Source organism: Micromesistius poutassou, assembly GCF_964030765.1.
Source record: "Micromesistius poutassou genome assembly, chromosome: 6".
In the NCBI taxonomy this organism is placed as follows: domain Eukaryota; kingdom Metazoa; phylum Chordata; class Actinopteri; order Gadiformes; family Gadidae; genus Micromesistius; species Micromesistius poutassou.
This window is the reverse complement of record NC_140276.1, coordinates 18,996,595-19,024,129: the sequence shown is the minus strand read 5'-3', so window position 1 is coordinate 19,024,129 and position 27,535 is coordinate 18,996,595. Positions and strand designations below refer to the sequence as shown.

The 27,535-nt window shown below is 42.8% G+C and overlaps 1 protein-coding gene across 1 annotated transcript; it reads left to right on the top strand.

Moving 5' to 3' along the window:
* Nucleotides 1-669: 669 nt before the first annotated feature.
* On the top strand, nucleotides 670-27,535 carry b4galt1l (DP-Gal:betaGlcNAc beta 1,4- galactosyltransferase, polypeptide 1, like). Its single transcript, XM_084469272.1, has 6 exons — nucleotides 670-1,447; nucleotides 7,598-7,833; nucleotides 15,267-15,454; nucleotides 17,586-17,708; nucleotides 24,964-25,068; nucleotides 25,636-27,535. The coding sequence occupies exons 1-6, from the start codon at nucleotides 1,126-1,128 to the stop codon at nucleotides 25,763-25,765; spliced, it is 1,104 nt and encodes a 367-aa protein (XP_084325398.1). The 5' UTR covers nucleotides 670-1,125; the 3' UTR covers nucleotides 25,766-27,535.

Sequence of the window (27,535 nt, the reverse complement as noted above, 5' to 3'; positions counted from 1 at the left end):
ATTATTATACATCGTTATCCTTTTAAGATTGTTTTAATAACTTTTTTTTACGACACCCCCGTAGTTCCTTTTTTATATTTTCCAATTTGACAAATAAAAACGTTCAAGTAACCTTTGACCTCAATCCAGAAATGCTTCGAAACTAATGTTGTACAAGCATCAGTAATCATCATTTAGTGTGTTCCTAATATATATTTTTCTCTTCAATATTTATTATATTTTACAAATTAATTCGTAAATCTCCCTATTTTTTCACCCCAACTGTTGCAGTAGTTGCCATTTACCACATGGATGTGATCTTGAGCCATAAGTCACTACAGAAGACGTCAATCACAGAATGTTAAAAGGTCCAAAACGACACACACACACACACACACATACACACACACACACACACACACACACACACACACACACACACACACACACACACACACACACACACACACACACACACACACCTCCACACGTGGTCATATCACTCAACGATGTCATAAATTTCCATTTTAAATTTTGTGTGTGTGTGTGTATGGCTGTGTGTGTGTGTGTGTGTGTGTGTGTGTGTGTGTGTGTGTGTGTGTGTGTGTGTGTGTGTGTGTGTGTGTAACACATGGCCCAACAGTCCAGTAGTGACGCCCTTCCCTTCCCTTCGTACACCCGGAAGAAGCCCCTCGTCAGCGCAGCGCCCACCAGATCGACCAGAGAGCGAACCCCGAGGGCACATCTGGGCCACTTTTACTCTCTTCTCATGTGATATTATTTCTTGGTCGACGGCAGATTACTTTAGAAGGCTCGTCCAATGTCGTCGCTTCCGTTTTTATTCCGATTTATTTTTTAAATAACTGTTATTTACCGAAACAGAATGGAAAGGACGAGCACCTCCGCGGGCACTTTTTGGCAATACATAATCGATCGGTTTTAGAAACGTGTATTGAGGGTTTAAAGTTGACGGGCTGATTTTTAAAGTATTTACTAAGTATTTTTGTATGTTTTGCTGATACTTCAAGTTTCTCTACAGCACGAGAGAAGTTACGCCGACGGCTCGCCACGCCCACTTCCCTCTTAAAGGCGCACCGACCTCCGAGCGCGCTCGAGCCTTCAGTCTCTCGTCTCGCTGCCACAAGGATGAGAGACCCTGTGAATTTTAGTGGTATTCACAAAATATGCAAGTTGATCGTGTTGCTATGTTTTCTCCACATTTCAGTCGTTTTCATTTTTTACGTTAAGTCGTTCGACATCCGACTTGCGTTCATTCAAAAAACTTTTACCAGACGGAATTCAACTGCACGGCCGTACCCGGCTGCGACGAATGACGTTTCAACAACCAAAGGACTCTCAACCACAAACCAGCAAAGGAACCAAGGGATCCCTTCAAATAAACTACCTGTCGCAAGCAGTCAACAGACCATTGAGCTTGGGAAATGCCCCGAAACATCGCCACTCTTAGGTAAAGCCCCCACTCATCGCCGCTAATGTAATTAAGTTGCATGATGTTCTTTGAATCGAGAATGGCATAGGAAACTTGGCCCTTGAGTTTGCAAAGTCAGCTCCCCCACCCCCCCTCGTCACATGAGTGTGTCAAACGGATTTCTTTTTTTCCCCTTCTATTTTGTAACATTATATTCGTCTAAGATTAAGAGCATTAAAAGGGCCGCAATTAAGTCAGTCCACCGCCCGTTTGTTTGAGCCTTTATCTTCTTACTACCCTCTTTGCTTTAGAGTTTTTTTGTTATGTTGCTGTCTGAGTGCCCAGCCCCTCCATAACCCAAGAAAATGTTTATTGACGTTCTCTCCCTGGCCCACTTTTTGGTCAAGCCAAGTCACTTTAAAGGCATAGCCCTTAATCATAGTCACAATGTAATAGGGTAGAATGGCATGCTCTGTGATTTAATTAGAATGTATTTGTTGAAATTGTAATCATAACTATAATATACAATTAAAGCTGCGAGCAGCATTTTACGGTGCCAAGCATAAGCTGACCAATAAACCATCAAGACCCTGACAGGCCATCAACCCTGACGCAGACCATGAAGATCCTGACAGACTAACCCAGACCTGACAGGCTAACCATAACCTAACCCTAACCCTAACCATTAAGACCGTAGACTAACCCTAACCCTAACCATTAAGACCGTAGACTAACCCTAACCCTAACCATTAAGACCGTAGACTAACCCTAACCATTAAGACCGTAGACTAACCCTAACCCTAACCATTAAGACCGTGACGCAGACCATAAAGAGTTGACAACGCTGGAATAGCCTCAGCTTGGATCTGGTGATGGGTGAACAAACTTTCATGACCGTACGTCAAAAAACCTAGGATCCTTAGGGAATTGAGTGTTTTTAACAAAGTTCAAAATAGTCGCAAATCTATCCAAATAAACTCATAGGTTCTTGAGGCATATTTGTTCAGCATGAGGATATGCATGTATGAACAAAGTTTCATGTCTGCCTAAAGTGATGAAAAGTAGCCCAATTGGGAGGGGAACAGCCCAATCTTGCAACACTGGTTAGTGTTTTTGGGGAAAACTGATCCAAAATTTGGTCAGGATGATCAGCGTATTCTGGAGTTTCTAACCATATAGATTTGCATAGCTGTTTCGATTAGCGATAGTTGTAACACATTGGGTTGGAGAGTTTGAAGTTTAAAATATCCTACCAGGTAGAAAACAAGCGAAAACATATCATTGTGGGCTAAATTGGCAATGGCTGGGGCAGAATGGTTCTCTGCTTACTAAGAGCAACCAACCTGTCCATCAGGAATCCTGAAGTAATACCTTTGGCTAATTAAATCATAGGTGGAATGTAAAGGTACTTCTTTGGAAGCTACCATCAACCATCCCTTGGAACCATTTCCTTGCCACACCTTAAAAATAACATAACTGACAGTTATGGAATAGCCTCAGCTTAGATCTGGTGATAGGCTTTCATGACTGTAAGTCAAATGGCTGAGGAGTTATGATTCTTTAAAGTCGTCAATGAATTGCTGTAGCACCCCCTATGGTCCTATATGGATGAACCATATGGATTTAGCCAGGTTAACCGTGACCTATTCTTTAAGTACACTAAGTTTGTGTGATGATTGACTCAAGTTAACCCCGCCTTTAGTCACCTAACATTGAGCATAGGATTTTCAGTTAATTGTTATAGCGCTCCCTATAGCCCGATATAGATACAATGATGATGATGATTGCTTTAAGTTAACCTTGCTTTTTGGCATTAAGTTAAATTTGGACGATTTTTAGCCACTGGCGGCCATGTTGTTTTGTCAATCAACTTCATTTCACTTGAGCAGTTGAAACTTTGGTCCCCAACAGCCACTAAGTCGCCCTATTTGAAAATATGTTGACTTTGTCTTGTTCAGAATTTGATTCTGAACAACTTTTGTATTGGAGTCAAGATCATAGGAGTCCAATTTGATGTTGATATGAGCATTTAAGTCTTTTCGCGGTTTAAGCCACACCCCTTTTAGAAGTCAATGGCTCATGGGTGCTTTAAAATTTATTGTACAGACTAATCTTTATGTCAGATTGAAGACATTGTCCATAGATGATATGGGCTAAAGGATTTTTGTCAAAGTCAAAAAACCTGGGATCCTTAGGCAATTTAATGTTTTTAACAAAATTCAAGATGGCCGTGAATAAAACTATCCTTGTATCGCAATGATCACATTACATTATGGGGGACTACTTTCTCAGCAGCGGCAGAATTTCACTTTGCTCCGGTGTAGCAACCAATTCACTACAGCAGAAGGTAAACAGAGAAGCGCACTCCAGGTAATATCAGTCCGCCGCTGCAGTTTATTTCTAACACTATTCTATCAACACAGACATTTACATCTATAGTCGGGCATTATAATTGGTTTGCCTCGGGAGTGGGTAAAACTGTTTTTATTGGCAGGCTAGCAGTTCCCCTCGACTTGCGCTAGCCTAGCACCAGCGATTTCTGAAACTAGAAGGACTGAATGAAAAGTGTTAAACGATGATAAATAACACACTGGCTCACTTGGAAATGAGACCCGATGTCCAAAATCCTGAACTACCCCTTTAAGTTAACCTTGCTTTTTGGCATTAAGTTAATTTTGGATGATTTTGGCGGCCATGTTGTTTTGTAAATCAACTTCATTTTACTTGAGCAGTTGGAACTTTGGTCCCCAACAGCCACTAAGTTGGTCCAGATCAAATCAAACATTCCGTCTATGAACTGTGGTCATTTTAGTCAGTGGCCACGCCCATCTCAATGCCACACCCTAATTGAAAATATGTTGACTTTATCTTGTTTAGAATTTGATTCTGAACAACTTTTGTATTGGACTCAAGATCATAGGAGTCCATTTTGATGTTGATGAGCATGTAAGTCTTTACTCGTTTTAAACCCTTTTTAGGAGTCAACAAAATTCAAGATGACGGTAAATCTTTTCGAAGAAAGTCATAGGTTCTTGAGCCAGATTTGTTCACCATGAGGATATGCATATGTGAACGAAGTTTCATGACTGTAAGTTAAAGCGTTTACGAGATATGCTTGTTCAAAGTTTGCATTTTTGGACTGTTGCTATAGTGCCACCTTTGGGCCAATCAGTGTAACATTTGCTCTCTGGTAATCTTGACTCAGCCTCTACAGCTGTAGTAAGTTTCATAAAAAGCGTGCAAGCAGTTTAGGCTGTGTAAGTCAAACTTGGCGGGATAATAATAATAAAACTAACGATTACAATAGGTTGCCTTTGCACTGTGTGCTTGGCACCCTAATTATCAACATTACATTAACCTTGTTTATATAATTACTAGTCAATCTAAAAGGAACTGTTTAAATTCTCCTTGGACCTAAAGATACCTCCCTTCCTCTTTAAGAGAGAGATGTTAAGATAGTTCACATTTGCATTCCCACTGTAGCCACAAAGTCTGATACTCAGGCCATGCCAATGGACTGACTTCTTTGTTGTGTAGATTCCTTTAAATGTGTTGCAGCCTTGCTTGCAGACTTGCAGATATGTCCACTTCCCCCATAGTGTATTGCAGTTTAACTTGGCCCCTCCTGCCAATCCTAAACTCTCCACGATGGTCACTCCCAGTCACCTTTGTTACCTGTGTATTCACTACCCACAATGCAAATGTTTCCCTGTAAGAATTGTGTTCACCCATTGTCTCACTGAATGTAACCTTGGTAACTTTGCTGCCTGTACCTTCCCTTGATCATGCTCTAATATTAAATAAAATATTTTGTGCATTCAACAAGATACAACCCAAAAAGTCAGTCATAGAACATAAGAGTACATATTTCTTTTCATAAAATAAGCAAAGCAACTGCTTCAAGTGCTATGATACAGAAACAAGAGAGAAGATTTATATCATGTATTTATTTTTATTTCATTCACCAACATGCAGTCTTATCAGCTGAGTTTTCAGCGTGAGGCAGAAGATGGGTCAGGGTCCCAGCTATCCTGCTGTCAGTCGGCCGCTCGTTCCACCATTGTGGAGCCAGGACGGCAAACAAAATTGTGTTGAACGGCTGCTGGGGTTGTCACGTAGTGAGGGAGTGGCAATCCGTTTGGTAGTCATGGAGCGTAGACGGTGGGCTGGGGGGGTGGATGGTGTGACTGTCCTGGATGTAGTATTTGCCGGAGCAATGCACGGCAGCTAAGTACCAGTGACGTCAGTCTGATGCGAGCAGCCACCGTTAGCCAGTGCGGAGGAGGGGAGTAGCAGGGAGAGCTCTGTTGGGTTGAAGGACCAGTCGGGCGATCACATGGACGAGCTGCAGAGGACAAATGGCGCCGGCAGGCAGACCAGCCAGAAGGGAGTTGCACTAGTAGTCTATGCTTCAGATGATAAGGGCTTGGAACAAATCCTTGGTGGATTTCTGTTCTTCGTTCTTTGAGGAACGGTCGTATCCTTCTGATGTTGCACAGCATGAATCTTCAGGAGTGGGTGGTCGCAGTGATGTTGCAAGCTTATGACACCTTGTCAGCCAGGGTCGCACTCGTCATTTGCCAACTGTGTCGCAGGCGTCACAGATTTGTGGATCTTGAGTGAGAGGTCTTGGAAGGGAGAGGAATACCCTGGAAGGTAGAGCAGCTCAGTCTTGCCCTGATTGAGCATCAGGTGGTGTGAACATCTACTGAGAGATGTCGGCCAGACGACCAGAGATTTGTGCTTCTACCTAGGTTTCAGACTGTGAAAAAGACAGAATTAGTTGTGGCTCATCTGCATAGCTGTGGTAGGTAGGGTGGTGCGAGTGATATCAGAACCCAATGATTTGGTGTACAGAAAGAAGAGGACTGGCCCCAGGACCGAACCCTGAGGGACCCCAGTAGTGGGACTACAAGGATCCAACACAGATTCTTCCCCGGTTACCCTGCAAGTGCAATCCGTGAGGAAGAATGCGAACAGAATGAGTGAAAAGCCTGAGATTCCCAGTTCTTATAGGATGGAGAGGACAAGCTGGTTAATCACCTTGCTGATGACAGCAGAGGAGAGGAAGGCTGTTCTGGCAGGGTCATGTTTCTCTGGGACAGCAGTGGCCTGATTTGAATCCAGACTGGTGAAGGTCCAGCAAGTTGTTCTGGTCGAGGTAGGCTGAGAGCCGCTTTGAGTGAAAATAAGGTTGTCATAGAGGTGTTGATTAGATGGGTGAGGAAAGGTAGGATGTCGTAAGCAATAGACAGGAGAAAGAAAGTCACTAGGGTCAGTGCAGTTTGTTTAGTGGTGGAAAAGGACAAGGGATAGTACATTGGGAGAGAGGGGTGAAAAGGAAGTTAGAGTTATAGCTGAAGGGCGTAGGGCAGGTGGTGATATCGGGTTGGTGGGGAAATGAGCGTATGTCACCTGTCCTAATTTTTTTTTTTTTTTCAAAAATCACTATATAGTAGGGAGGTGGGAAGTAGGGCAGTGTAGGGCTTGAGGAGAAGATGGAAAACAAGTTTTTAGGGGTTTGAGAGAAGGAACTTTTAGCTGCAGATAGAGGCCAAACAGCAGGTGAGAAGAGATTGGTAGGAACCTCCATGGTGGAAGACGGGTGATCTCCTTAAGCCAGGGAGCTTCCTGAACTGTATACAATTACAATCATACCAACGCCACTGAAGCAGCTCACAATTAGACTACAGTGTTTTTAACCTAATTAAGCAGACAGACAACCGCCAAGCGGAGAATGTTTATTTAAGAAGTCAGCTTGGATCATTCTGATCCAAGAAATCCTTGGGGCATGACTCTCCAGATTTCAAAATGCACACAACTGAATCACGGACTCACTGAATATTAGCTATGGCATCAAGCAAACAAAAATGATATCTCCTTCAAATGTGAGCTACTACAAAAGATGTCCAGTCATGAGGCCAAATGTTTTTGCATGTTAGTAGTAGAATTTTCTGCTGCTGTTTTAAATTATGAGGTGATATTTTTAAGTGAGTGTGAGGAAGAAAGTGATCACACACACACACACATACACACACACACACACACACACACACACACACACACACACACACACACACACACACGCACTACATTGTGTCCTCACGTCATGCAGGGACCAAATGCAGAGGAAAGTTTTCATGCATGTGCCCGGGCTGATGCGGTTCTGACCCCCACCTCTCTGTCCAGTGGGCCCGCTGCAGGTCGAGTTCAAAACCCCGGTCTCGCTGGAGCAGGTCATGAGGGACAACGCGGACGTGAGGCCGGGCGGGCGCTACACACCCAAGGACTGTGTCGCCCTGCAGAAGGTGGCCATCATCATACCGTTCCGGAACCGCGATGAGCACCTCAAGTTCTGGCTCCACTACCTCCACCCCATCCTGCAGCGGCAGCAGCTGGACTACGGCATCTACGTCATCAATCAGGTATGAACCGCACGGGTCTCAAGCACAACTGCACCAACACGTCCCGTGTGTTTGGGTCGCGTTGTGCGGTAATGATGACGTTGATGTCGGTTGTCGTCGTGTTAGTCTTGTTTTTATTTAACCTTGTTGCTCAGCGCGTCGTAGGGTTTGGTTTCACTTGTTGCTACGAGGTGACTTCAGCGATCTGATCTGGCGGGACTCATAAAAACACATTATTACTGTTCAATTAAAAAACTGACTCTGGAAACGATGTGGAGTAGAGCCACCTTTCATAAGGGCTATCCCTTTAAAGACCGACGTATCATGTGTTCTAATCTTTCAAGTCGCCCACGGCTGATTTAATGGTAAATGCAATCTAATAAAACTAATTAAAAAGGCCAGTTGCGACAGAAGATATAGACTTCCCTCTTTAATCAAATCCTTATTTTTTGTTTCGTAATAGCTCACAAATGTCACTCAGTTTGACAACTCAAGCCCATGCAACTTTAAATCAATGGTAGCATCTACCATAGGACACATGGAAACATATTGATGAAAGCATAATATGGATGAATACATTAAGCCAAAATCACAATACAAAAGATATTAAACAACATAATTAACCAGAACGCAAAGGAAGCATATAGTTTTAAATGGATTCATATAGGCTGCAGAACAGGGCTGTATTTGCGCAACACACGTTGCGAAAACGTTGGGAAATCCATGACCATGAAAGGAGCGCTATTAATGGCTTCATGAACTCAGACCTACGAACTACGTTGACATGTAGGAACTGTGACTGCAATCGTTTGACTAGGTAACGGTACGGCAATGTCATTTAGAGACATCATTATTTAGGAAATCACTCTCCCTGATCTTCTATTGAAGCAGCGGAGTAGCTGTTAGTTTTGCATAAAGCAGATGAACTAGCAGGGAGCAGCCTTGTCCTTTGAGGGTATAGATTCTTCAGTGGTTTCAACTAACTAATGTTTGATTATGTGTTGACTACTTTACTTTTTTTTGTTGTTGAGCGAACCTAGAAAATATCAAAAACACAAACATGGGGATAGTGTAGGAGATCAATTAAACAGGCTATACATTGTTGACTTAAATGTAGCTTACCTTTTACTGAGAGACATTAGTATTTACAATGTTTAGATGGAGTTTAAGATCCAATCAGACACAGAACTCCCAGAGCTGTATCTCAAGTTTCAACTCTGGATGCAAAATGAAAACAAACGTTATGCTTTGCCAAGAAATCATAAAAGAAAATTTCATTTAAATTTAAACTGCAGCTCAAGCAATCTATCTAGATGATTAACGCCATACACCAGGCCCATAAATACCCTGGTGTTGACTATTCAGTTTTATTAAGTCAAGCAGCATTCTCTGACTAAGAACAGATTGGGAAATCAGTGCAGCAATTAAGTATTTTTTATCTTGTATATTATGTAAATGTAAATCAGCTTTTTTTAAAATTTGGTCTCTGCATTTATCCCATCCGTCAATTAGTGAAACAACACAGTGAACACACAGTGAACACACAGTGAGGTGAAGCACACACTGACCCGGAGCAGTGAGCCGCTACAGTTACGGCGCTCGGGGAGCAGTGAGGGGTTGGGTGCCTTGCTCAAGGGCACTTCAGCCGTGGATGTGGCCATGGGAGAGCAGTGCTCAACCACTTCCCCCGACCACATCTTTCCTACTGGGTCAGGATCGAGCCGGCAACCCTTGGGTTTCAAAGCCCTAACCAGCAGGCCACGGCTACCCAATATGTTCAGTATGTTAAGGAAAAAGAATCAGGAGAATAAGATAAAAGATAAAGATAAAAACTGGTGAAAATGGTTTGATTCTGCCTGCTGTTATCTCCTGGGGCAGAGGATTCCAAAGTCTCTGACTGCCCCACGTATTTATCTTAGTAATGTAGTAATGTTCTGCCTTATAATGGCTCTTTTCCACAGCATAGTAGCAGCTAAAACCGACTCTACCAGTCTTTTTTAGTGCCTCCGTCAAGGTGCCAAGTGATCTGAGGTGATACTAGAAGTAGACGTTAAAACGCTCCCTGAGTACTGATGACTCATGGGAGAATCATTACCGCAATGCACACTCACTGCATGATATGGGACATCCAGCCCAAACCTCCCAATCTTTTAAAGAAACAGTCACATACCAAGAATCAAGCAAACCATTCCTGTAGTAACCTCTAAGATTACGGTGTGTCGCATTAAAGATGACATCACCGCAGTTTCATGTGTCACTATTACGACCTTGACATTAGGGGTACTGGAAAACGAAGCGCCTGGCACCAAAAGCAGGTAGCCAGAACTATGTAATGGGAAAAAAGCCATAGAGGGCCCACAGAACTGTAGCTTCTGTCTGCCGTAGGTTATTCTAGCATTAAATAGAACTGTTTACATTTAGTCTAGTTCAATATTCAACTCAACTTGCTTTCTCGCCTGGGCTTGTCTAGTTCAATGTTCAACTCAACTGGCTTTCTCTCCTACTTATTTGCATCTGCATCTGCTTTCAGAAAGATTTTAATACTTAAGTAAATAATCATGTTGACCTTTGGCTGTGTAAATAGTTCCAAGGTTTGCAATAAACTTTCCAAACCTGAAAGCAAGTAACAGCTAGGACAATCAATACACTTCTTATTGTTCACAGAGAACGTTAATCCATCTTTTTATATTTCAACAGCTCGCTAGGTAGCATTAGCAAATAATTATCATGTTGTTATTGCTAAGTTATCAAAGTCTTGGTGCAGAAGTGTTTCTCATGAAAGGCATGCAGGAAGTCTGAGGGGGCGAGCTGGGACTTGTCCCTTCGTGCCTCTGATACTCACTGGTGTTATCAGGCTTGTGTTGTCCTCACTGTGATCAAGGCCCATAGCCAAGAAAACCACTGCACCGATTGAAACATGTTTTGTAGGGGTGGGAATCTATTGGCACCTCACGATTCGATTCCGATTCAGAGGTCTTCAATTCTAAAATGATTATTGATGCATCTCGATCCATTTCTATGCGTGATTTTCAAAAATATTTATAAATCTGAGTTTGCTAATCACTTCCTACTTATGTGATGATAATTAAAGACAATCAACAGATGAATTACCTTGTCTCATATTTGATATTAGATCAAGTTTGTTCTCTGTGCAGAGAACACATAGGCAGAAAGGAGTTTTCTGTAGCACTATGCAGCAGAAAAAAAAATAAAAATATATATATATTTGAAAAAAATATATATTCTAATTATTAACTTATCTGCATCGAGACAATCATTCTAGAGAGAATCGCGATGCATTGAAGAATCTATTATATTTCCCCCCCCTAATGTCTTGTGTGCGTTTGAGGCGCCTTTTAACGTCGCAAATGAAAAGTAGGTCTGGTATACTCAGATCATGTCAGACATGTTGCTTGGGATTTAGCTGAGGTTTAAACGTATGCTGAGGGATTGGGTTGATACTTGGTTGTGGATGCGTTCAAAGAGACGACATGCACTACTCCAGTGTTTCCCATACATAGACCAATGTGTGGCGCAGCGCCACAGATTCTACAACGAGCGCCACAAATTGATTCCTCTTTTTTTATTTGAACACGATTTTTAAGTATAAATACCGTCAACAATCCCGTCCGCCCGCAATCCAACACAACAATCCCGTCCGCAATCCAACACAATAATCCCCCCCAACCCTGCAGGGGGGCACCACACATTGCTACCTGGTCTGTGGGAAACACTGTACTCCCAGGTATTCACTTTGACATTCCCCCTGAAGGGGGCTTTTTGGAGAAAGAAACATCAAATATGACACCATTAAATATAGGAAACTTAATTTCACTGTGGTAAAAGATGTTTAGCACTCTTTAGAAAATGTTTGCGGCTGGTGCATGCTTCATGTGTGGGAATTGATCCACTGTGTGTGTACTTGCTAACTGGTTTGTTCTTATGCATTTGCAGATGACTCACTGTTCTCTCTTTTTCTCATGTCATCCTTCCTCTTTATGTCCTTCTCTCCCTCATTCATCATCTTTCATCACTTTTCCTTTTGATTTTTCTCAACCCACTTCCCTCGCTCAAACCGCCACCCTTTTTGCATGTCAGGCGTTCTTGGCCAATGGCTGTGTTGCAGAAGGAGTTGGCCCCTCTTCCTTGCTTGCTCTCGACCAATAGCGGGACCTGTTGCCTGAGTCCTACTGGTAATATGGGCTTCTTTCTCTCTTCTCTCTTTGTGTTTCACCTGACCCTCTCAGGGCTAGTTTGTGATATTTGACTAACCCTCATTGAAATTCAAATGTTGGCTTTGGATCGTACAGCACAAAACCCAACTGTTCCTGGAATTCTTTTTTGTATTCACTGCGAATTTCTTTGGGGAACAAAAAAGTCTCTCAAATGATACAATGGGGAATGCAGTCACAACAATTACAGGTAGTAATGTTCAGGTCCTAGGATCTGAATGAGGTTCAGCAACATTACGACAAAAGTGTACACCTTGACCACGGGCTATAACAGGTGCTTTTCCGTTGTAATAGATAGTACCACTGTAAAACCAGTGTAAAACTATTCTGGTTACCACCATTATGTGTAGCTGAAAGAAAACACTACACTGCGTTGTTGTCTGTGCTTGCCCTTGGAGTCATCCAATAGTACTCGGAAGACAAGACTTCCCTCCCTCTTTGCCACCACCTGTTCTCAGAGAGACACTGAAGACGAAGCAGTTCCAGCGTCTTCAGACACTCAATCTTGAAAGAAAGAATATAAATAAGACAGTTAGGTCAGTTAGGTCAGCGGATCCCGATTTTAAGTCCACTTTATTTGTTCATCTTTTATGATGAACCCTAGGCCCTCTTAAGGTCAAGGAAAAACTTCCCAAACCAAGAGGGAAGAAACACTGAGAAGGAACACAGAAGAGGGGTCCCTCCTTCCTGGGACAGTTAGGAGTGCAATAGGAGCCTACTGGATTGTTATAATGGCAGGGCGTCCCTCCTGATCTCTTCTTTGTCGATAGATAATGTGTGTTTACATTTGTCCTGGTCGCACAGAGCCAGGCTTTCAGGGCCAGTCAAATGGTGACGTAGTGTACATGAGCAGAAGAGGCAGTGACTTGTCTGGAGCTTTTTGTCATTTAAAATGTTGATATTCTATCTACTGCCTGACCAGGTGCAGAATTGTTGTGCCCCCCCTATCCCCCACCTACATACTCACCCCACCAATGTGTGGGGTGGGTATGTAGCAAATGAGCTTTGAAAAGATTTCCCGCAAAAATTTGGTTGTGCAAAGTTGAGGTGTAAACCTACCAATAATTCTAACATTACGTTGAGGTGGAAATCAGTGTTCTACATACTTTCCCCGACTTTTTCCTACAACTCTTTAACTTGTATGGCTCGGATACAACAATCAAGAGGAGCGTTTAATGAGTTTGGCTGCTGACTGATAATAATTAAAGAGGATTAGCTGTCTAAGAGAGCCATCAGGATGGACCATGCTACTGCCATGACTGCCTTTGTGTGAAGCTCTGGCGGAAGCGACTAATATGTAGTCCAACATGTGAGACTACATGTTTAGCCTTCTCCAATAGCGTGTAGGTGGTTCAGTGGTTTGATGCAGAAAGAACCACCACCCTTCTAGGTCAATGGGGAAAATGAAAGTTACAGTGAAAGTTTCATTCTCGTAATACAAAGGGAATACGTATTGTGCGTCGTTCTGTTTTATTTTGTATTTTTCTAGATCCAGTGTATCCGTTTTATTCCCTTTTAGAAAAAAAATCATTCAAGGATTGAAAATGAGTTTTGGCGATTAGGCAATTGCGAGTTGGCCATTAAATTTCCTCCGTCAATGTGCCCAATGTTGTTTCTGCTGCTGGGTGCAAAAATCTCAAGCAACGGCGGAGCCAATAGCTGGAAATATTCAGCCATGGTTGTCTGGAAACCAATGGGTGACCAGTCCTGGGCAGGGACGTGAATAACTCATGGTTGTCTGGAAACCAATGGTGACCAGTCCTGGGTAGGGATGTGAATAACTCATGGTTGTCTGGAAACCAATGGGTGACCAGTCCTGGGCAGGGACGTGAATAACTCATGGTTGTCTGGAACCAATGGGTGACCAGTCCTGGGTAGGGATGTGAATAACTCTAATTTTCCATGGTCGAATAATCAGTGGGTGGTATGAACGAATAATCGATTATTCGATGTGTGCCGACATTCACAAAGGCAGCCATGGATCATCGGCAAGAAATCACTTAATATCTTAAACGCAAAAAAAACAACTTTAACAGTGATCAGTGTTTGTGTGGTATTCATATATATATTAATATTTATGCTTGTGTATTGTGTATATAGTTTTTCTGTACATGATTAATAATAATAAAATCAACTAATAGTGCTACAGAACCAACATTAGTTCCGTCCGTTAATTCTTGTTTATTTGAATGGGAAAAAAATGTTAATGGTCCAAATGTTAAAAATCGGCTTTGACCCTCGGGAACGAATAATCGAATATTCTGACCCATCCCTAGTCCTGGGCGATATGGCTAAAAGACATATCATGATATAACTTGTTCATATTGATCGATATTGATAATTTGAATTACCTAAAAAGACTAGGAATTACCATGCTGGATTTAAACACTTATGTTTAATACTTAATATGACCTTCCACTATTCTTCATTGATAAATACTCCATTGTCGATACAACAATGAAAAACACTCATATTGACAACACAAATATTGTAAATAAGTATAGAACCGTGTTTGTGTAACAAACCCAGCTGCTAGATTCGGTGGTCCAGTCTCTTATCGATATATATTGAACTTTGTTTTATGTTGATATTGATCAATCAATCACAATACAATCATTTATTGTTTTATTGCCCAGGTCTAGGGTGACGTCACAGTTGCTATGTCCATATATTTTACAGTCGACCGGACTGGCTCTAGATATAACGTTGTTATAGTAGTAGTAGTTTTATAGTAGTTATAAAACTAAAAGGCTAAACTGATAAACCAGTGAATGATGTTTTTACAATAGAGGAACTACTGCTATTGTTAACTAATTGAGTGAGTGAGTCATGCTGGTAACAATGTATGTGTGAGTAGTGAGTAGAAGAGTGATAAGAGATAACATTCACTTTGTAGCTCTAGTGTAACCTTGGTGTTACAACTCAAAGTGTGTGTGTGTGTGTGTGTGTGTGTGTGTGTGTGTGTGTGTGTGTGTGTGTGTGTGTGTGTGTGTGTGTGTGTGTGTGTGTGTGTGTGTGTGTGTGTGTGTGTGTGTGTGTGTGTGTGTCGCAAGATTATTTAAAGAATGTCAATTCAAAATATATATATTTTTATATAATGTTTTCCAGAAATTTAATTTAAAACGGATAACTAGTATTTTCATTATATATAATGAAATGCACGCTCATCAGTTATTTTCTGTCTCTCTGCGACCAACAGTTTTTTATTGCTTAAAAAAACAGGGAGGAACGGAGACGTTCAACCGTGCCAAGCTGCTCAACGTGGGCTACATGGAGGCCCTGAAGGACTACGACTACGGCTGCTTTGTCTTCAGCGACGTCGACCTCATCCCTATGGACGACCGCAACACCTACAAGTGCTTCGACCAGCCACGCCACCTCTCCGTCTCCATGGACAAGTTCGGCTTCAAGTAGGGAGTTCTCGGCCTCCTCTTTCTTGTTGGTCCCCGTTACAACCCTCTGGTCTAAGGGACAGAAGGGGTAGGTGGACGGGTGTAGTCTAGGGGCTAGACGGGGTAGGTGGACGGGTGTAGTCTAGGGGCTAGACGGGGTAGGTGGACGGGTGTAGTCTAGGGGCTAGACGGGGTAGGTGGACGGGTGTAGTCTAGGGGCTAGACGGGGTAGGTGGACGGGTGTAGTCTAGGGGCTAGACGGGGTAGGTGGACGGGTGTAGTCTAGGGGCTAGACGGGGTAGGTGGACGGGTGTAGTCTAGGGGCTAGACGGGGTAGGAAGACGGGTGTAGTCTAGGGGCTAGACGGGGTAGGTGGACGGGTGTAGTCTAGGGGCTAGACGGGGTAGGTGGACGGGTGTAGTCTAGGGGCTAGACGGGGTAGGTGGACGGGTGTAGTCTACTCTAGGGGATGGACAGGGATAAAGCTCACTCTAAATAATGCAGACACTGGGTTTCACGAGTAAAGAAAGGGTTAATCATTACGGCAATCATAGATGAAGCCGAAACGGGTCAGGAAAGCTATAAACCATCATGATGAGCCTGATGGTTTATAAAAAATAAAAAATAAATAAACATAACAGACTTAAAACCTTAAAACAAAATCTCTTGCAGCTCAACAGAAATACAATAGGTAAGCCTAGTTCCATAACACAACAAAAACAGGAACAAATGGGGCAACCAAATAAGACCATAATAAGACCATTAACCCCTACCAGCTTCCTACAGGAACAACCAAAGCTGAAGTAAGTCTTAACCAACACATAAGGCCAAATATGGCAACAGTTGGACGAGGCTGATGAAACAAAATAAGTGACCAATTGCCACAGTGGCAACTAACCAGACAGTGAACGGAGTAAGCTAATATGCAGGGGCATAAGAGTGCATGTGAGTGTGCGGAAGCATCAAGGAGCTGAGGTGGAACAACCAATGAAAATGCTGGACTCCAGAACAGCTGTATTTGTAGTCCTGAAAAGAAAGGACAGCTTTGAGTGACAGCTCAGTGTCCACAACGTTGTTCAGTGCAGCAAAAGCCAGAGGTTCAGATTTGACGGATATGGACCACCGGCACTAGTAGCGGCACTAGGCTTTCTTTTACTACCCACTAGCTAACTTAACTGGATTCCTATCAGATTAATCATATCATGGATGTTATCTGTGCTATTAAGGGTGTCCAAACCGACACGCTTGCTTGCTGCCCTTAACAACGTCAAGGGCGTTGAGCTCATAAGAGAATTCCAGGTTGAGGGACGGTCATTAACCTATAAACCGTTGGGCCGTGAAAGCTGTATTAAGAAATTGAACTGGTTGCAACCTGCAGATACCCAGGATTAAAGTAAAGCAGATTACATGAGTTTGTATTTTCAACAACGCCAAGAATACCAAGCCTATTTCCCTAGATAAATTTCCCTAATAAATATATCAAACAAAATACAATACGGTAGTGTTCAGCGTGGTCATGTTCTTGGCCTAGGGTGTACATGCCAGGCCAGACAAGCCACACAAATAAATTCTTCCACGTGTTCCACGAGTTCATTTAATGCTTGAAGGCACCCCACGCCAGAGACGCGGCATGGCATAACCCCCCCCCACTGGCCTCCTGCCAGTGACACACAACACAGGAAATCATGATAGTCACATGACAACGAAACAGGAAGTCTGAGGCCTCTGAAAGTCCTACATTCTCTGGGCTGTTGTTTTCCTGTTTCACACACAGACACACTCACACTCACACATGGAGACTTGGAAATTCAAACTGGAAATTCTTTGTAAAATACTTACCACACCCCCTGAGTTTCTCTCTATAATTCCTTTTTATTGAGTGCCTGCAAAAATGAGAAAAGAACCCTTTTCTAGTTTGCTATTGGCTGTTCACCCTTGCTCGAACAAGAGTGACCTACATTCTTTGAGTTTGTGTTTGAGTACACATCTGCTGCTATGAAACCAAGTGTGCTGGCTTCAATATTTGTTTAGTTTTGGCCTCTGATCACATTGTTCTTAAGCTAGTGGACGGAAGCTCGGCTGCTTAGATTTTTCTCTGCTCCCCACTTAAACCATCCCAATGTGACCTTCTCTCGCCCGGTTGCCGTAGGTTACCATACTGGCAATTCTTTGGGGGCGTGTCAGCCATGAGCAAGGAGCAGTTCCTGAAAATCAATGGCTTCCCCAACAGCTACTGGGGCTGGGGAGGTGAAGACGATGACATCTACAACAGGTAATACTAATACTAAGTACTCCTACTACTCATACCTCATCGAGAAGAGGAGAGACGCAAAGAGCTTAGTCAAGTTAACTTTATTAGCAAAGTCCTTAAGCACAAGTTACGGTCTCAAAGTGACGGTTATACAATGAAGATAATACAAATAAGGATACTTATAAAGACTTATTTATGAGAGAGAGAGGGTTATTGATATAGCCAATTGTTCTTGACGGATCTGGAGTCTTGGTGATAAAGAACTGGTACAGTTTTGCTAGATTACTGTCAGCATTTCCATTAGATGAGGATATTATATATTTTTTTTTTACGTCTTACGTTTAACTGCCAAAGATTTTGGTTAGCCTGCCAACATTTCTGATAACCACAATGTCTGAATTCCTACGTTGTCATTATGATATCTCTAAGAACAAATGGTGGAAAGGGTGTTCACATATATTGTCATTTTTTTTAATCTCCGTCTTTCTGCCTGTATCTCTCTCAATCAGCAAGTCAGTCTGTCTCTGTCTCTGTGTGTGTCCTGGAATTTCTCTCTCATAGTCATTGTGGACCAATGCTGTAAAACCAGTTTTGCTGCTTTTCCACCGACAGTACCAGCTCGACTCGCCTCGCCTTTTTCATTGGCAAAAAAAGTACCTGGTACCTAGTACCTCCATCAACGTTACCGTATGACAACAATAGACGCGCAGTCATTGCGCTTTTTATTTTATTTTATTTCCCATCATAACCTTTCCCGGGAATCAGGACATAGTCTTGATCAGATTCAGATTTCCCGGGAATCTCGTCTCCCGTGATTAAAAACCTAATGACGACCCGCCCATGGTGGAGAGGTTCTTTTCTACGACCCGCCCACATTGAAGAGGTACTTTTTTAGATGGAAACGCGACGTGCCTGGAACCAAACCGAGTCGAGTTGAGCTGGTACTGTCGGTGGAAAAGCGGCATTTGTTGTGTGCCCAACAAAAGACCTGCAGCAATGACTGGCACTCTCATGGGCATGGGGCCATGTCGCATGACTATTTTGCCGTGAATGTTGTTTTGTACATACCTAGATCATTAGGTCATAACCAAGCGTGCCATATTAAAAACCAGCCAATCACCCCTTCAGTTTCAAGTTGTTGAATACATGTATTTGTTATGCTGGATTTATTTTATTTATCTCATCAGTCAATGGGGATTTTGTGTAAATGATAAATGGCTTTACCATTTACACAAGGTCATGTCTGTGTTGCTATACTGTTGGCCCCGGTCCTCAACAGACAAGGTGTCAGGGTTTTGTTATCTGATACTGTGACGTTGACGGAAGATCTCCGCAATACGAACTCTGCTTCGCGCACTGAATTATTACTGAGTCTCACCCTGAGCTGTGCTTGCAAGTTAAATTTGCCCAAAGTAGTCACACTAAGGCAAACGATACGCCATACACTGTCAACACTATTTACTTTGTCTGTGTTGTTGTGTTCCAATATGCAAATCATCACCAGGATGTGTGGGGATTGGTTCAGACATTCAGTTTGTTGTTCAGAGTTGTTGACGGGGGGGGGGGGGGGGGGTAATAGAAAATGCGCGGATAATTTTTTTCTTGTGTGTCTGGTTTTTCACCCGTGCCTAAAACCGCCACTGCTTATAATGCTTACATTATAACCATGGGTGGAATTGTTGAGGGGGGGAGTTGGGTTGTGGGCGGACGGGATTGTTGACGGGGGGGGGCGATTACGGGCTGGCCTGTTTGTTGACCGGGGGGGGCGCTCGTTGTTGAATCTGTCGCGCTGCGCCACACATTGGTCTATGTATGGGAAACACTGGTATCTGATGAAGAGAAACGTATTTTTAGGACACGTCGGCTACAGAAATATTTGATTGAATATTAGAGCATGATCATGGGAAAGTAAAGGCAGCAAAGTTACCAAGGATACATTCAGTGAGACAATGGGTGAACAAGATTCTTATAGGGAAACGTTTGCATTGTGGGTAGTGAATACAAAGGTAACAAAGGTGAGTGGGAGTGACCATTGTGGAGAGTTTAGGATTGGCTGGAGACACGCAGAGTTAAACTGCAATACACTATGGAGGAAGTGGACATGTCTGCAAGTCTGAAAGCAAGGCTGCGAGATATTTATTATAAATATCTCGCCAACCCGTACCAACCCTTCCCCCCGTCAACAATCCCGCCCGCCCGCAATCCAACACAATAATCCCGTCCGCCCGCAATCCAACACCCCCCCCCCCCCCCCCACCCTGTTATATGTATGTTATATGTTATGTAAGCATCATAAAATTCTACAGAGTCTCACTCCGTCCAAAAACCAAAAGTTGCCATCCCTGCAGGGGGGCACCACACATTGCTACCTGGTCTGTGGGAAACACTGCATGCATGCATACATACATACAGTACATACATACATACAGTACGTACATACAGTACGTACATATATACATACATACATACATACAGTACATACATATATATATATATACATCAAAATACTAGGAAGAATGGAAATATGTTAACCAAGAGATCATTAAAAATGTTTTAAATAAGTTTTGCCTTTCCTGTAATATTTTTGTTTCAATATCAGCCGACCACATCATTGCGTGCGAACAATCCCGTCCGCCCGCAATCCAACTCCCGCCCGCAATATCCAATTTATAATGTTATAAGTTATAAGTTATAATGTTATATCCTGTTATAATGTAAGCATTATACAATTCTACAGAGTCTCACTCCGGCCAAAAACCAAAAGTTGCCAACCCTGCAGGGGGGCACCACACATTGTTACCTGGTCTGTGGGAAACACTGTCTAGTGGGACATAGAGCTGGGTGTCGTCTGCATAACATTGGAACTGGACATTGTGTTTATGAATGATATCCCCCAAAAGAAGCATATAAATTGAAAAGAGCAAGGGACCTAAGATCGACCCCTGAGGAACTCCACAAGAGAGTGGGGCGTGAGAGGAAGAGGCTTTACCTATAGCAACAGAAAAACTTCTATCTGCAAGATAGGAATGAAACCACTCAAGAGCCGGTTATGGTCTGCGTCAGGGTCTTAATGGTGTAGGCCAGGGTCTTATTGGTCTGTCAGGGTCTTAATTGCCTGCGTCAGGGTTGACAGCCGGTTATTTTATTGCTGCCCTCATCATCATAATCCGCAAAAGACTCAAAACTCACCTGTTCAGAGTAGGGCTGCAACTAACGACTATTTTAATAGTCGACTAGTCACTGACTATTGAAACTATTAGTCGACTAATCTGATAATTATAAAAAATTTCTTAAATTTAGCATGAGGTTGCTTTAATTATGTGGCAAATTATAATAAACACAAGAAAGATGGGTACTTCAATGAAAAATGCATCTTTTATTCAATATATATATAACTGAGTTGGTAACTGAATTACTCTATAATAAGTAATTATTTGCGTTACTGTAAAAAAAAAAAAAAAAAAGTAGCTTTGTAGATGCGTGTGTCGTTGTGGGATGCTTCATTAAATTAGAGTTGCTTACAATGGATGTCGACAAAGTCTTTGCTCCTGGACATAATGTTCACTTTACATGCACATTCTTGCCTTTGACCTCAATGAATTTGAAGTAGTGCTTATATCTCCACCTTGAAAATGCCAACTTTTCATCGGATTTCTCCGGACTCGCTATCTCTGCTGCTTCTTCGACTCTGTTTGGTGTTTGTGTGTGCGGGTGGCACGCGTATCCTGGCTATCCTGGCTTGTGTGTGAAAACATTGGCTCCGATTGGCTACCATGAAACACGACTCTGCCTTAGCCAATCATAATCGCTTATCTCTTTGTTAAACCCGGTCTCCTCACTATCAGTTTGTGTGTGCAGCCAGGGGTGCGTTCGGATTACACAGTTTATTCAATCAATTCATAGTAACGCACCGCATTAAACTGTCAGTAACAGTAATGGCGTTGTAACGACGGAAAAATGAATTAGTTAGATTACCCCGTTACTGAAAAAATAACGGCGTTACCTAACGCCGTTGTTTTAAACGGCGTTATTACAAACACTGCTCGGATGAAGCGCTGGGAAGGATTTAAGCACACGGTTTCCACACCGCGGGCGCGGTTATCCACCGAGATAATCGTATAATCGAGATAAACGTATTGGCTTTAATGTTACTTTAATCTTACCGAGGCGAGTCAGACTCCGTTTCTCTTTAAATGTTGCATCACCGAGGTGCTGCCGTGATACGCAAGGTCTGCTTTGCAAACCTTGAAAGTAATATTTTTTATTCGCCGTATCCAGGCTAAAATGCTCCCAAACTTTACTACTTAACTCGGCAGAGACGCTATTGCGCATGTGCGACTCTCGGCAGAGATTGTAATGAAGTGAGATGCCTCACTCCGTTGGAAAAACACGTCTGGCGACAATTTATATTATCGATTTTTGTCGACAATGTCGACGAATCGTTGCAGCCCTAGTTCAGACTTCACCTAGACTCTGCATAGCCATTCAGTCCCAGGGTTGCCAACTTTCCCGCATCTGGCGTGACACTCACGCTTTCAGCATCAATTGACAGCATCACGACAGCCATGATGGTCATTGCCCCGCACTTTGGCCTTGATGCCCTGTGAAAAAAATTTCAATTTACGGCCAAGGTGGCCTTTGTGCCTAGCCTGGTCCTACCAGAATCTCGTACTTCATTTAATTTGCACAGAGAGTCTGGCCACTCTCCATTGACAAACGTTAACTCACTTGAAGGCGGGTGTCTGTTGGAGTTTAAAACTACTGGATCTGCCCAGTGCCACTGGATCTGCCATAACCAATCGCTGATGTTTGACTACGACTCAAACCAGCGCACGACCTCAACGTCAATGTTCTTAGCCACTCTCTCTGTTCGCTGATTGGCCCAGCCAGAGATTTGGCTGAGAAAACCCACAAACATACCGCAGACCCAGATGTTGTACTGAAGGGAAATGAAAATTTAGTGGAAGTATGGAGGCGGGCGGAGCCAGGCTACTTTGTTCCCCTGTCAAAGTTACAGTGTAAACAACGCTAGTGATGCGTTGTGGGCTTTTATGGAATTACGGCCATTTAGTGCACACAGTAGGCTAGTCCCGTGTCTGTGGATCAGAGCGATTGCTTTGCTGTGATTGTTCCAAAATAGAACTTGTGCAACTTTGCGAGCCGCGCAGGTGAAGTATCAACATCACATGAAAGAAGAACGTCAACCAGCCTCCTCAGCAGTGTAATAACGCAGTTTAAAATAACGCCGTTATTTTTTCAGTAACGGGGTAATCTAATTAATTACTTTTTCCGTCGTTACAACAACGTTACCGTTAATGACAGTTAAATGCGGTGCGTTACCATGAATTGATTGAATAAACTGCGTAATCCGAACGCACCCCTGGCTCCACCCAAACTGATAGTGAGGAGACCGGGTGGTTTAACAAAGAGATAAGCGATTATGATTGGCTAAGGCAGAGTCGTGTTTCATGGTAGCCAATCGGAGCCAGTGTTTTTACACACAAGCCAAGATACGCGTGCCACACGCACACACAAACACCAAACAGATTCGATGAAGCAGTAGAAATGGCGAGTCTGAAGCAATCCAATATAAGCACTACTTCAAATTCATTGAGGTCAAAGGCAAGAACGTGCATGTAAAGTAGGGCTGCTCGATTATGGAAAAAATCATAATCACGATTATTTTGGTCAATATTGAAATCTCGATTAATCAAACGATTATTTTTGAGTTTGAAAACATGATGCATTCATTTATAATTTCTCTCCAAAAAAAACTTTGTAAATGAGAACTTTGAAATTTCCCCTTAAAAAAATACACATAATGGTCAAATAGAAAATAAAGTCCAGATATGAATCCAGTTGTTCTGCAATTTCTATTTAAAATAATAATAATAATAGTTTCAACTCGATTATATTAGTTTGGTGATCGTTTCACTCTGAAATCGAAATCGCGATCAAAATTTGATTTATCGCCTGGCCCTAATGTAAAGTGAACATTATGTCCAGGAGCAAAGACTTTGTCGACATCCGTTGTAGGCAACTCTAATTTAATGAAGCATCCCACAACGACACACGCGTCTACAAAGCTACTTTTTTTTTTTTTTTTTCTTGCTAAGTGGTTTTCATATAATACATGACTTATGTGGGTTATGGCTGAACTTAACGGATACGTTTAAGAAACACTATTGCTATTCTTTACTCTTAGGCAGGAGATTCATTTTGCCATCTTTTTAAAATAGGTGCTTTTGCCATCTTTTCAAAACAGGTTAATTTGTCATTTTCCAAAAAGGTTCTTTCTAATATATTTATTTTTCTAATATATTATGCACTGCACTGTGTCAGGAGAAAGTGTATCTCTGATACTTCTGTGTTTAGGTCACAGTGGTGGCTGTTGTCTTTCTATTGTCTGTAACTTCTCACTTCTATGGCCAGGCTTTGCACACTGTTTCAGCCTCTCTCTCACTCTCTCTCTAAATGCAATGTTTTACAATATATGTTTTTCAATGTTTTTAAATTAAAACAAATGTTTTAATACATAATTAATGTTTCTTGGTCTTGAGAATGTTAAGGTATTAATCTGAAAGGTAAAACCAGCGTAATTTAACCAAACAGCCTTTGTGCCCTGTCATGTGGCCTTTGTGCCCTTAAATGCCCTTAAATGTGAACAGGAAGGCCAAATGGCCTTGGCGCTTCGGACAAGTGCTAAATCGCCCGTACCCACCCCCCCCACCCCCCCCCCCCCCCCCCCCCCGTCAACAATCCTGTCCAATCCAACACTCAGTCTCACTCCGGCCAAAAAACAAAAGTTGGCAACCCTGCAGTCCCTTTACCCTCTATCTCTATCTGTTGTACTATTGTCTGTGTACGTCCTGGTACTTAATGAACGCACTTAATGCACGTTGTATTCATTCATTGTACTTAATTGTGTACAATGTACTTAATTGTGTAGCATATGCATCTTGTGTACCATGTACTTAATTGTGTAGCATCTGCAGTAGCTAGCTATCACTGCTGTAACGGGGAATGGGGTTGGCCTGGCGATTGTTAGTACTTGCACTTGGTTCTATGAACATCTTTACTGTACCGACGGCGATATATTGTTTCACTTCTTATGACAAATGTACTTATTGTAAGTCACTTTGGATAAAAGCGTCTGCTAAATGCCCTCAATGTAAATGTAAATGTAAAAGGGCCAAAGTTTAAAGACTTAAGACATGTGTAGGTGCTTTTCATCTTGCACACAAACATTAACGTGTGTGTCTGTCTTTGTCTCCAGGTTATCCATGAAGGGTATGACCATCTCTCGGGCCAGTGGTACGGTGGGGAAATGCAGAATGATTCGACACAACCGGGACAAGAAGAACGAGCCCAACCCCCAGAGGTGAGACGCTTCCCTTTCTCCTTTTTTCCACTTCCTGTCCTCGGTTTTCGAAAATAGACGAAAAAAGGGGCCTACTCTATAATAAATCCAGAACCTGTGTACTCCTAAGGCGTTAGGTGGGTGGGGTTGTTTTATCAAGCCCTTGGTCAACATCTTAAAGGATTTGTCTTGTACTCACCATGCATGGCAGGCTTCTGGTCACACAGAAGAGCACTCGTTCAACCACAGATGGGTCTGTGTAGTACTGTGTAATGTAACGACATGTACTTGATACCGTTAATAATGATAACGTTATGGAACAGCATGTAGGTAAACAGTTTGTTAAGGGTGAGTTACAGTGTAGAGTTAGGGTTGGGCCGTACCATAGCGTTATTACATAATAACTATATTAACATGCGGTGACACATTGTTGCATTTCTCCTGTGTAGCCATGTGGGATCACACTAACAAGGACACCGTAATGTTCAGTTATACCTAATATTAAGATCTTATTTTGTAAATTCAATCTTTAGAAAAATCGACTTTCATTGACACTCCAGCCAACCCTATGCCTTTTTGTGTCTCCAGGTTTAACCGCCTGGCACACACCAGAGAGAACATGGCCAAGGACGGCATCAACTCGCTCACGTACAATGTGGTTGACAAGGAGCAGAGGCCGTTGTACACCTACGTCTCAGTTGAAGTGGGGAAACCCTGAGCCCACCTCCACTGACCGCTGCCTACCCAAACGTGCCTTACATGACCTTCTATGGAAACCAGCCACCAAACCCTTTTTGTCAAGTTACTTTCTGTTTTCATTTTTTTTGTGGGGCGGTAGGGGGGGGGGGGGGGGGCGGAGTTTGTCTCATAAACATTGGACATTGCTGAGGAATAAAGGAGTGAACCATTTAAACACATGAACATGTGTTGTGGCTTTACTCTGTACCCAAGAGCCGGCTGGTCTCTGGGAAGCCTGCAGAATCTCGTTCACAACACGTGTGTGTGTGTGTGTGTGTGTGTGTGTGTGTGTGTGTGTGTGTGTGTGTGTGTGTGTGTGTGTGTGTGTGTGTGTGTGTGTGTGTGTGTGTGTGTGTGTGTGGCGCTGCGTTGTTCGTCTCAGCCCAATAAATGTTTTTGAGTATAATATATTATCTTATTCTGTTTTTAGGAGCTGTGTGTGAAAAAAGGGTGAAAATATATTTTGGAAATTGTCTTCTGGGTTTCTCGGGGGAGGGGCTTGAACGGCGTGTCCCCTCCCCTCCTCTGGGTCCCTGGCTTTATCTAAGTGTGAATCGGAGCGCTCTCCCAGCCTGCCCGGGAATGAGCCTGCCCGGGAATGAGCCTGCCCTGGTGGCTCCTCAGTCCCACCGAATGTACTCTGCTGGCAGGGCTGTCACAGACCTGATCACTTACACTTTGAATCCACCCAGTCAGAGTTTGTTCATTCATATCAAGTGTCCTGATAAGAGATTTTTTGGATTACTTAAGGGTGTGGTGAGGGGGGTTATTGTTAATGAGAAATAGAACGTGGGTGTGTAAATGTTTAGATTGGAAGAATAAGGTGTGCATGCATGCATGCATGCGAGTGTCTCCATGTGTGGCTGCAATATGGTGTTGGTTCATTTGAAATGACAACATGTGCCTTCTTGTTCCTGTGGGTCTTGTTACTCGTCAATATGCTGTTTGGGGAAGGTTCTCTCTAGGTTTGGTTTGGCTTTCCCTGGAGAGAACACACTCACCTGAGCCTTTTAATAATGCCTTTTGAAGACCTAATCGAAGTGCTGAGAGATCTTGCAATAGAGAATGACTGCTAGAGTTTAGATTAGATTAGATTGGGCATAGTGGCATGGAAGCTTGGGTATAAGTGACTTCATCTGTCATTCTTCTGCAATGAAACCTTCTAGCTGTGGGATCACGCCGAGGACTTTACCCTTTGATTGATTCCACGGCCAACAGTAAATTATTGCATCCATCCATTCATTGCACCCCTGCTGGAGTACACTGGGCTCTGGCTGCCCGCAGCCATTACTCCTTACCTGGCAGCATTTAGTGCTTGTTCCCAGGGACTGGTACTTCAGAAGCTTTTAGGCCAAACAGTGTGCGTGTGGGTTGTCTTGATGTCGATGCTCCAATAAGCTGCAGGGAGCTTTCCCGATAACAATCAGGTGTGTGTGGATGTATGCGAGGAACAGGGGTGGTTGTCATGTTCAGAGTTGACCTCTGTTGCATGGATTTGATCTCAATCTGTGGACAACAGCCTTAGTTGGCTGGCTTATAGTCAGATAAATCACCGCCACGTCCCGATGAATTTATCAGGCATTTTGTTATTTTCTTTATTTTGATTTCACATGTAATGTTTTGTATGGAATTATCTGAATCTTTATGCATGTCCATCTCCTGTGATTTTCAAACTTTTTTTTATTTTCCTTTCTTTTTTTGCCAAAGTAACATTGTGGTATAAAGTGTAAGATTGTCGAAGTTGATCACA